At 31.0% G+C, this 12,696-nt stretch overlaps 1 protein-coding gene across 1 annotated transcript; it reads right to left on the reverse strand.

Annotated features, from left to right (window-relative positions):
- Positions 1–6,406: 6,406 nt before the first annotated feature.
- On the reverse strand, positions 6,407–11,870 carry LOC100777500 (pectinesterase/pectinesterase inhibitor PPE8B). Its single transcript, XM_003546484.5, has 4 exons — positions 11,442–11,870; positions 10,565–10,740; positions 9,778–10,132; positions 6,407–7,666 (listed from the first exon to the last, which is right to left on the reverse strand). Exons 1-4 carry the CDS (start codon positions 11,785–11,787, stop codon positions 6,957–6,959), a joined length of 1,587 nt encoding a protein of 528 aa, XP_003546532.1. The 5' UTR covers positions 11,788–11,870; the 3' UTR covers positions 6,407–6,956.
- Between the last annotated feature and the right edge of the window lie 826 nt (positions 11,871–12,696).

A 12,696-nucleotide genomic window follows, 5' to 3' on the forward strand; every position in this document is an offset into this window, starting at 1 on the left:
AAATGGACAAACATGGTTGCTGTGTTGCCATCAAAACAAAGGGTCACATAAGAATTTGATGATGTGCCTAACCAAGAAGGTTCTCCTTCACATACCAATGAAGTCATTGAAGTTGAACATATTTTTGGATTACAAGATGTAGAAGGCGATCCTGAAGAAGTGGATGAGCCTGAAGAACCACCATAACATGTCCAAGAAGAAGAAGAAGCATTGATAGAAGATAATCAAGAGGGGGAATTAGAAGATGACTTTGATGTCTCCAACTCTAAAGAAAATTAGGAAAATAGATAAATTTTTTTTGGTGGAATTTTTTTAGTTAATTTTAACAATTATTATTGGGAACTCTTTATGTTGTTCTCAATTTTGTGGTGCAAATGTCTTAGTTATTCATAATGATTATTATAGGTTTTTCTTTATGAAGTTCACTATATTAGTGGTGCAATTATATTAGTTAATCATAATGATTGTTATTCATGATGTTTATTATTCCTAATATTATTTTCCCATGAATAGATATAAATAAGACTACAAGAGGTTGTGACCCATCGTGATTCCCATCCTCTCGTGACAACAAGGGGAAGGAGAAAGAAAATTCAAAAAAGTCATGTTATGTAATTAAAGTATTGTCACAAAAAGATGCATTAGGATCATCTGCCCAAGCCTCATTTGTTGCACCATCCCCATCACCATCATCAACCTTGGTTGTTGCAACCACACGATCATCATCCTCAATTGCTACAGTCATACCATCTCTAGTTATTGCATCCACAAGGTCACCATCATTAGTTGTTGCAAACACACCATCCCCAACTAGTAACCCCACACCACGGTCACAAACTCAATGCCTATAAGACCCACCATCACAACAAAATGTTCCATCATCCTTTAAAGCTAATCTGCCAATGAACTTGATTCATATGGGGAAATGGAAGAACCCTTACCCAATGAGTGCATCAAGTAGTTGTTCACCTGATTTATAAGAGATTATCCAAATGAAACAACGAACTTGATTATACTTCATGGTGGAGGGTAAGAATAAATTAGAATTTTAAAATATTTCAATATATATTATAACTCATTCATCGTCTTTTAATTTTGTGTAGCCTTCTTTTGAATTTAGGTTTGAATCAAGCATGAAAGACCATGGAAAGGATGCCTTCTTCGAGTGCTATATTATATTTCTAGTATTTCTACATGTATATTATATTTCTAGTATTTCTACAAGCTTTATGTTGTCCAGTGTCCAATGCATGCAATTACTACTCTCAAAAGAATCATTGGTTTCATTGAAGTTGTCACTATTGATGGTGATGTGCTTGCTAGTGTGTGGGTTTATATATGGTTTTGATCATGGTTATTGTTACCTATACTGTTTATTTGGTCAATGGTGTGATGGCAGTGGCTAGGATTGGTTTTTTCTTCTACATAAAACTGATTATATTGTTGTTATTGATGCAATTCAATTCTATATGTATGTCAATTTATGAATACATTTGTATAAAATGATTCAATATATTGTTTTGGGAAAGTTGGTTCAGTTTTATTGGTGAAATTTCATGATGATATGTTTCCTAAGTCAAGTGTTATTAGTCTAAAAAGATTCTCAAAGTAACATAAATTTCTTTTATAAGCCATTGTCACTAAGATAAAGATTCAGAGCCATCAATACTTGGATTCTCAATTCTCCCCAACTAGTAAATCAATAAAAAAAATAATGTTAATGTTATTATTCTTGATAAATTGCAGCTTAAGTTTTTCCTTGAACAAATCAAGTAAATGAGTATTGATATATGACTTGAGAAAAACGTTGCATTAGATAGTTTAGTCTTGAAATGCATTCAGCTACTGGAAAAGTGAGTTATAGGCTTCTGTTTAGTTACAACTTGTTCTAGAAAAATTGTATCATATAGGGTGTGCATGTTTGCACAAAATCATCAATGACAATAGTTGAATCTTCCACCAATGCTCCTTTGGTTTTACTCAAAACTTTATGCCACCTCCTCCACTTATCACAATAGAACACTTCCAAAATGTTGCCCCTAAAATACTATAACAAAATGGTCGAATTTAGTTTTTAATTCAAAGCTGGTTTCAATAAAACTATTGAAAAGATAAGAATAGAAGTGAATCTTCTAACTATATTTGTTCACTGTGTTGAAACGTTTCCCTCTAACAAAACATTTAGTGTTCTTTTTTTAGAAGACATCACATTTAGTGTTAGTATCGACAAAACTCAGACAATCCACAAGGAGAAAATACCATAAACTTAAGTAACTACATTATTTTTGGATTTTCTATGTTTGACACACTAAATTGATGTTTCTTGTCATTTTGTTTTTCCTGTGATTGTGCCACACTAGCTAGCTATCATTTTGTCCTTCAATTGAATTATTGTATATGAGATGTTACGTTATGATCATAGAAGGAATAATATATTGTGGTGATTATTCAATGTTTCCTATACCAACAATTTTTTTCCTCTTCAAATAGAGGTTGGTGATGTGAAGACTTGAGCATGAGGATGGGATTAAGAGAAATTTTCACACTAAAGCCTCTCAGATTGTAAGATATGTTTGGCAATGCTAGAAAGACTTGTAAGAAGACAAGGTGGCTTGGAGAAGGCATGTGGAACCGTCTGTTAGCACATTGAAAAACAAAAGCTTATTGCACAAAGTCTACATAAGCTGTAATAAATCGAGCGTCTGAAAAGGGAAGGACCATTTATACAAGTGGCTCCATTAGCATGCATGATCATGCCATGCGTAGACATTAAACTTGTTTTGATATGTGTTTAAAACTTAATAATTTTAAGATTAAATATTTATTTATTTACCATCAATGCTTTTTTTTAAGGCAATGAAATTTGTTTGTTCTGTACATATTGATGAGGTCTTTCAGCAAACCTATATAAGAAAGGATTTTGGTGAATTTGTCAATGAAAGATCTAAGAGAACACATGTCAATTTTTATAATTATTTTTTTCTTCATTTTATTCACATTACTATGTTATTGAAAGTTGTCTTTGCTTGAATAAGAGGAATAATTTCAAAGAACATATTCTCAAACTAGGTCTGAGGCTGCATCATCTATTCGTGAATAAGAGATTACCCCTCTTGACCCTACTTTGGAGGAGAGTATTAAGTCTAAGTGTTGGGTCGAAGTTGTTGGTGGAAAGACCAAGGGATGACTTTACAAGGCTAGAGACATTGCTCGTGATTATCAAGGTGGAGATAGAAGCCTCATGCAAATAAGGAAAGCATCAAGTAGTTGTTCACTTGATTTATAAGAGATTATCCAACTGAAACAACGACTTTTGCAAAGTAAGGGGAGATTCGCCAAACGAGGGAGGAAAATGAGTGGATGAGTCATCAATTTGAATAGAAATTTCAATCAATTGTCATTAAATTTCTACCACCTATCACATAAAATATCTTTGAACAAAATCAGCAGCAAAATAGCCACCAAGAGCAGCAAAATGGTCAGCAAAGCAACAATAGGAAAACCAGCGGCAACCATATTTTCCAGATTATGAATAATTAGTAGATTGTATTAAAAGACTTATTATTAATTGTCCTTTTTATGAATGATGCTTTAACGCATGCTTTAATTTATGAATGACTTGACTTGTTAAAGACAGTTATATAAGATTAATCTGTATGATAGTAACTTTTTAGTTGAATTATTATAAAAATTATGATCTTTTAAATTTATTATTGTTTTGTATATGCCATCACTATAGAATATTAATATGTAGTAGCATATAATATTATATAATAATCAGATAATATTTTAAATATATAAAAAATATAAACGACAAAATTACCGACAGATAATTTGTCGGTAATGTGTAAAATAATAAAGGCATTCGTAATTTTTTTTCTGATGGATTATCCATCAGTAATATTACCAACGAATTCTCTATCAGAAAATATCGCTAACATTATTGAAGGATATTCCATCAGAAAACATAGTCACACCATTATCGACAGAATATCCATCGAAAATTGCAGCACCCTTTACCAACAGATAATATGTCGGAAACAAAAGCCATCATTAGCGACGAATTATTCGTTGGAATTTTCCGATGGAGTATATCTGTCAGTAATTACTGACGGTGTATCGACAAAAGTAGTTTTTCTGAAACCAAATTTTCTAATAATTTTTGCCCGTCAAAAATACATATTTACTGATAGATTTTGAACCTTACCAACAGAAAAAATCCATCGAAAATCAATGTTTTGCTTGTAGTGTTAGTAGTTAGATATTTAAATTGTTAAAGTATAAAAAAGATGCAGCTCCCTCTTTAATGATTTCATGAATCCATCCCTATCAAAGAAGATATCAAACATCTTAAACCAATTCAAACAATAACTTTCCTTGACCCACACTTTAGAAAAGAAAAACTAAACATAAACTTTTATGATCTTCAATACAAGAAAAATACAAATTAGCATTAGTCAAAAGATGACACTAATCATTAGAAGCCAATAATAATAGCTATTTAAGCCTCGACCAAGCAACAACCTTGAGATTATTACTAATGTGTATGTGCCTAGCAAAAAGGACAAAAAAATGTTGTCATTGCTAGAACTTCCTAGCAAAAGCAACCACCTTTTTCAGCCTACCTATCGCTACCTGAAACTTGTAAGCATCATAAACCATAAAAAATCAAGGCTAACCATCTATCAAACTACCATCCATCACTTTTATCATCAAATCTGAAACAAGCATCTCTCAGAATTGTGGATTAATTAGGGGGGATTGACTAAACCTTAAACAATAACTTTCCTTGACCCACACTTTAGAAAAGAAAAACTAACCATAAACTTTTATGATCTTCAATACAAGAAAAATACAAATTAGCATTAGTCAAAAGATGACACTAATCATTAGAAGCCAATGATAATAGCTATTTAAGCCTCGACCAAGCAACAACCTTGAGATTATTACTAATGTGTACGTATGTGCCTAGCCAAAAGGACAAAAAAATGTTGTCATTGCTAGAACTTCCTAGCAAAAGCAACCACCTTTTTCAGCCTACCTATCGCTACCCGAAACTTGTAAGCATCATAAACCATAAAAAATCAAGGCTAACCATCTATCAAACCACCATCCATCACTTTTATCATCAAATCTGAAACAAGCATCTCTCAGAATTATGGGTTAATTAGGGGGAATTGACTAAACCTTAAAAAATCAGCTTATAAAGTGATAATTACTTTCCACTTATATATTTTAATTTGCTCATATCTCTAGTCGATGTGAGGACTAAACCACCAAATCACCATCCTCATGTTTGCACTTCAAACAACCCCAAAAAGGCTGTAATTAAGATGAACTAAATGGTGTCCGTAATTAAGAAGACTTTTCCAACTGAACCACCCTAAACTTTGTCATCAAACTACAATCACCTTTGTAATTGAAACAATAGAAAGGTCAACCAAAACCAAGAGAGAAAGGAAAATGAAAAAAAGAAACAAAAACACACAAACACGGCCACCGACAATGTCACTATTGTTCATGGCAGCACATAATGTTCCCCTCCCCTTTGCTTCTTTTCTCCTTCTCTCATTTCTTTCTATCTCCCTCTATTGCACCCCTCAACAAATGGCGACACACCATGTCCTAGTGGTGTTGTCAGGTGTTGCTTCCTATTGGCACCCAACAACCTGTAACATTAAACAAATTGAGCAATAAAGAAGATAGTGCAACGTGAAAGAAGAGGAAGAAACTAGAAAGTTTTGTTTTCACACTAAAGTAGGAAAGTGGTTTCAAAATGCTGAGAAGGAGGAGGGTAATATGGTTTTGTTTTCATGGATAAACTAAAACCTATCGTCAGCCAAGCCACAGCTAATAATAAATTATTGGTTCAAATGTAATTTTGGTCTTTCAATTTTTAAAAATATGTAATTTTGATCCACTTATTTTAAAATTAAGATATTTAATCCTTTTATTTTTAAAATTTCACAATTTTAGTTCTTCTATTTTAAAATATAGACATTAAGTCCTCCAGTTATGTAAAATTCATAATTTTGATCTTTCCGTCAAATTCAAAAAATGTTGATCAATAAAAAATTAATTTGATGTAATTCAAATTTAGTAATATGAGATGAAATGATTTATTTAATTTACATCATAGTCAATATTAATAATATTTGAACCGCCAATGCTTCCGGTTTGAGTGAAAGATCAAAATATTATAAAATTAGGAACTAAAATTGTGGATTTTAAAAAATAAAATGATTAAATGTTTCTATTTTAAAATAAAAAATTAAAATTATAGATTTTAAAAAATAAAAATATTAACTAGATTTAGTTTACGGACCAACCCTAACGATTCTTTGTTTTATACCCTTGCAACGTACAATTTGAAAAGCATAAAGAAATATTAATTGATCATCAAATATTAGCAAACAAAACATATATATTATATAATGTCAATTTTTAGTATCATCAAATAACATCAATATTAATTGTATGCCACTATAAATACTTTTAAGCAAACAATTCTGATTTGTATACACCATACAATGTCACACTCACCCTTTAAGACCCGTAATCTCTCTTTTTATTTTTTCTTTTATCACTTCACACTACTCATCATACAAACATTTTCACTTTTTGTAGTATTCTTTTTTTTTCTCTTGGTATCTAGATGATCACAAGAAATATCTACCAAACATTTTCCTTGTACAAAACAATCCACGAGGCACTCCTTCAAACTTGTTCCATGCAACAAACTACTGAGGAACACCCACACTTCCAGAGACCAAAGATAAAAATAGGGAATTAATTCTTAAATAACCAAAGTTCGAATTAATGAAATTGAACACCTACCCGGCCACCATCATTTTTTTACATTTCACTCTGTTCTTTGCTCTAAAAAAAGCCATTTGAATAAAGCAAAGTACAATAACAAGGACATGCAATTAATTGGTAGTGCTCAATAATTAATCTCATACTACCCCCAATCCAGCCGTGAACGTTACACCCGTTGAAGGCAACCAAAGATTCCCCTCAATAAACTGTGACACCGTGAAATTACTAGCCTGACTAGAATCATTCATCACATGGTACCCTTGCCATTTAACCCTATTAGCCACTCCAGCACCAGGCCCATAATTCATGTACTCAGCATAGTACAAAGTGTCCAAAGCAAAATCACCATTCCACTCCAACCACCCTTCTGGCCTCAACACATCACTAATGTAAGATTGCATGAATATTGTCCTAGAATAGGGTTTCCAAGGCCTACCAAGGTACGTGTGGGTGGAGTTAAAGCTATTAACCGAGTTCACAAGGTCGTAATCAGCAGAAATGTTGCAAAATTGGATTGAGAAACCGGTTGGTTCATCTGGGTTTTTTCTACCATGTGCTGTGATTGTGTTCTTTTGATTTGGTAACCCTTTTTTGGCTGAGATGTGGCAGTTTTGGAAAATTGCTGTGGCATCACCGAAGATGAAGTCCACTGTGCCACTGATTTTGCACTCTCTGTAGAATTGGCGCATGGTGTGAGTGTAGAGGCTGTCTTGGTAACCAAAGATCCCACATCGGAAGAACACAGAGAGGTCTGAGTCTGATCTCAGTGCCACTGCTTGGTGCTTCTCTGGTCCTGCCGTGTTCTGGAAGGTAATGTCTCGTGCTATGAATCCTCTGCCACTCACAGCTGCACATGCAACCACATTAGTTAATTACTCAATTAATGATTTAATATATATATATATATATATATATATATATATATATATACCTTTTGTTATTTTTAATTTAGGTTACGTTAGTGACGGATCAAAAATATTTTTTTAGTTGAGGCAAATAAATAATTTATAATATTTTCACAGACAAAAATATTATATTTTTTTTATAAAATATATAATCTCATGATAAAAAATTAAAATACTTAAGCTTCTATAAATTTAAAAGGATAAAATAGATAAAATTAATATTTTTTTTTACATTCTTCTATTTAAAAAATTTATCTTTTAAAGACAATACCTATTCTTTGGGATAAAAATAATAATTATTTCATTGAGAAAATCGACCCGTCCCTGGTTCTACAAGTTTTTTTTTTTAACTTTTAGTTAGTGTAAGTATGCACTTTTCTTTTTATCTCTATAGGTTTGTGATTTTCAAATTTAGTTTTTTAATATTTTAATTTTTTTTATTTACCGTTCCTGTATACACACTTTAAGGACTCAAATGGAAAAATGTAATTTTACTAAAACTAAAAGTAAATAAAAAAATTCAAAGGAATCAAAATTAGAAAACATTAACTTATCAGAACTAAATAAAATAAATTCTTAAGAAAAAATTGAAAAAGTGTAAATTTATAGAAACTATATTCTTATATTTTGCTTACCACGAAAAAAGTCTTAATTATTTATTTAGTTAAATAAAGATGAGAATTGGGTCAGAGATTTCGGGCGTTGAAAAATGCCTACTGTTTTTTGGTCTTGTGAACATAATTAATGCAGCACATGCTCATTTATTTATCATTCATTATTAGTAGGTTGGATATATGGATTATGTTATGTGGTTAAGTTTAAATGATATGGCCCAACTTGCCAACTTCAATGAGTCCCTTGCCACGAATGTTACTGACAACTAGTTTCCAGTTAGCGCTACCTGGGCAATGGCATTTATTTCATCATGCTTAAACAGAGTCGAAAGAAAATAATGATATAAAAGTATGGATATTCATGTACTTTTCATTGAAGAGAGAAAAAAAAGTGTAACAGACAGAATAGTGTTTGGTTTCACACGCAGCTTGTGTTTTTGATATGGACATGCAGCTTCTTTAAAATGACAATAGTTTTATCTCTTTTTCCGGCCTTTATTTTTCTATACTTTTTTTATTATATAGCTGCTGCATACTAGTATTTTTTATTGTAATTTTTATTTTATATATTTTACTTTCTGTCGTCCTTTCTTTTTCTTTTTATTCTTTTTCACCTCTTATGTGGACATACAACTATATATACATCTATGATCTAAGATCTATGATCATGTTTCTACGTATGGAAAACATCTCATGTGTTCTCTCATACAGGTAATATGGGTAGACACTACCCAACCTCGGGAATAGGCAATAGCGGTCAACTTAGTGTCCCTCATTATTACAAACACAATAAAAAAAGTTCTTACCATACTAGAGAAGTCTGTCAATTTCTTCTTGGCAAGATTAGCATGTCATTATCTTAATTATATATTAAAATGTCTCATCACAAACTCATTATTTTAAATAAATAAAAAAATGTTGTTGAACTTACTTGTATATTGCACTATCTTAGTTTTGGATAAAAAACAAAATTAGTAATTATTTATATTATTTAAATTATTTTTTCTCAAACATTTTTATCATGAAAGTTGCTAAATTAAATTTATTATTTTAATTTTTCATACGATAGAATTGGTAACTATTATTATATAATTTTTAAACCATAATTTAATAAAAAAAATGAAAGAACCTAAGATGGTTATGGAATTAATAAATTCTTTTATTTCATTATTATTATTATTATACTGTTGGTAAATTTATTTAAAAAACTAAGGAAATAATAACATGTTTATATTTTTCAAACTTTTAAATGTATATAAATTTTTATTTTTATTAATATTTTATCCACTAATCATTAAGAATATATCACTTACTATTTTCAGTTGTAATAGTACAACTCTCCAATATGTCAAAAACAAAAATCCAGAAACTGGGTCCCTAAAATTAAACCAAGAAGGAGAAAAACGAGTACTAAGGGGATAATGGAGTAGTGTTCTTACCAAAAGTAGCTGACCGGAACGTGGTCCAACCATCAATGAAACTTCTGTTACCAGAAATTATAGTGGCATCCATGCCATCTCCAACCATCATGAGGTTCCACTTCTTCTTCTTGATCTCAACGTTCTCATAGTAAACCCCTCTCTTTATATGTATTACATACCTTTGCATGCTGTAATTAGGCGCAGCCAGCACCGCGTCCATCACCTTGGTGTAGTTTCCCGTCCCGTCGGCCGCCACCACAGCGTCAAAACTAACCACATTTGCCTGAAGGAGCTTTCTTTCCCCTGTTTTAACCCATGAAGGGTATTGGCCCTGAGGGGAAGAGAAAGAGAAGTGGTCCGAAACTGGTTTCACCTGTGTGAGAAGTGAATTCATAAGGTATGGCTTGATGGTTAAAAAAGAAACATGAGAGTTGAGTGATGACAAACTTCAGGGTTAGAATCTTTTTACTCTCCAAGTGACAAAATATTACTCACTAGATTTTATTATAATTATGATCCTAAGTTAATTTACACAAATTAGAAAAAATCAATAAAAAAATAATAATTTTATAAAATTAATCTTATCATCATTAATTAATTTTTTTTTTTGTTTTTATAGTTCATATCATTAATACTATAAAAGATATAAATAAAAAAAATTAATTAACCATACATCAAAAAATTAAAATGATAATTATTTAAAATAAAATTTTACTTCTTAAGCATTAATTATTCTTACATAATAATTATCACGGGAAAAGCATAAGTAATTAGTAAAATTTGCCTATAAAAATAAATAACAGACCTGTGTGAGAAGTTGTTGGAGTAAGGACATCACTTGGCCTATACCAGTGGATACTAGACCCTTCACCATGCCGTTCGTGCCGTCGAATCCGTCAATGCATGTATCTTGATTTGCAAGTGCTGCGCTCAGCCATGTTCTCAAATCCGAACTTGTGTTCCCTGTGCTGTTGTGCTTCCCTGCAAACAATAATCTTACATTTGTGTAAGGTCTTAAGTGTTTCTTGAATAAATAAAAGGTTCTGAAAATGAAACATTGTCTCTTTAATTTTCTTTTATTTGGATCACTTATCTTTTTGTTATGTTTTATATAAGTTGGTCTAATTTGTAGCAATAAAAAATCGATACAATTGACAAAATATACGATTTTAGCAGTCAAAATTTCAAAATCTATAATAATTGACATATTATACCCAATTAAAACCGATCAGAAAAATTGAAAATCAAAAATAGAAAAATAAACTGAAAAATAAAATAAGTTAAAATATCAAATTAATAATTTTACCTTTCAAAATGCATGCATAAGAAATGAAAATTTGAAAAATATAAATGATTTTATACTATATCGAGTATCAATTATTGTTGATGGCAAATGAAATAATGGAACTGTAAATCCTAATAATGAAATGACGCCATAGTACTAGACCAAATTATGAAATAAAATCTTTAGCTTTCAACTTCCACTAGACGATAAACTGAAAAAATTGGATTTATATTTTATTTTATTCTCTAGTTGGACCCAACAAATCAAAATATTTAAAGCACAAGTACCCCGAAGCTTGACAAGAAGTTAAGAAAGATAAATTAATATGATGAAACTAAAGCATGGCATTTTAACTACACAAAGTTTTAATTTTAACAGGAAAAGGTTAGTATTATACCTTTGGGACTCTGTGTGGCGGAGACAGACCAATCGAGTTCATCAGAGGACATGTCAAGCAAATCAAGACAGTCAGAAACGGCGTTAGAAAGACGTGAATCGCCGAAGCCAGAACCGAACTCGGAGAGAATAGAGGTGACTTCTTGCAACACATCAACGACGGTTCTCACTGTCCCCTCAAATTCAGAAGGAGCAACCTTCAGCAACTCCGATCCAACTGTGTTGGTGCTTCCGAGTGATGTGCACAGGCTCGGAGAAAGCACAAGGAAGAAGAAGATGAGTGTGATGGTGGGCGTTAGTGTTGATACTATTCGAGATAGTAACTCTTTCTTTGAGGAAAGTTCCATCGGGAGAAGAACTCTGTTATGTTATGTTACACCCTCAGCGGAGTACTTGCGTATTTAAAGAGAGAAGGGGAATAAATGACACAATTCTATGGGTTAAGATTTTAAGTTTGACAAAAAAAAGTATTATTAAAATACAAGTCTTTATTAAAGATTATTAGTTAAATTTTTTAATGAATATTTAATTTCAGGAATTAATCGGAGAAGACAAGCCGTAAGCAGAGGCCTTAATCTATCCTTCCTTAAGATTCTTTGTGTATTAAAAAAATAAAAAATATATAAGAAAAATATATTTTTGAGTTAATATTTACTTAAATTTTTTAATAATAGATAATATTTTTAATTTTATCTATAAAATTAATAACAAATATTTTTATGTTTATTATTTATTAAATAATTATTTATTACAACTTATATATTTAAATAATTATGTAATAAAAAAATTCAACCTCCTTTCATACACTCTTGAAATTGTTGCTGAAAAAAATAATCTTTGACAAAATTAATTAATACTCCACACTAATATAAAAAGTGAAAAAAAAAACATTTAAAAAGAGAGAAAGGAGAATAAATAGTGTAGAATGTAATGGTTGGATGGGCAGGTGAGGAAATTTAAGGCAAGCGGGCAGCCTTGCAGGGTTTGCAGAAAAGTGTTGAGAAATCTTCCTCGCAACAAAATTGATTTTATTTCATTATTATAATTTGAAATGTATTCATGGCGCGGCTTGTTTTGAATATAATAATCCGAATTAAGGGTAAATAATCACGGTTATTTTTAAATGTGTAATTCTCTAATAAATATATTTTTAAAGGATAAAAATATTAAATTTAGTCTAAAATAGTGTAAAAAGTACAATAGATATATCCGTCACCGTTAATAAAATTGTTATGTGACAAAAAAATGAATTTGTT

This window comes from Glycine max, chromosome 15 (assembly GCF_000004515.6).
Source record: "Glycine max cultivar Williams 82 chromosome 15, Glycine_max_v4.0, whole genome shotgun sequence".
NCBI lineage: Eukaryota > Viridiplantae > Streptophyta > Magnoliopsida > Fabales > Fabaceae > Glycine > Glycine max.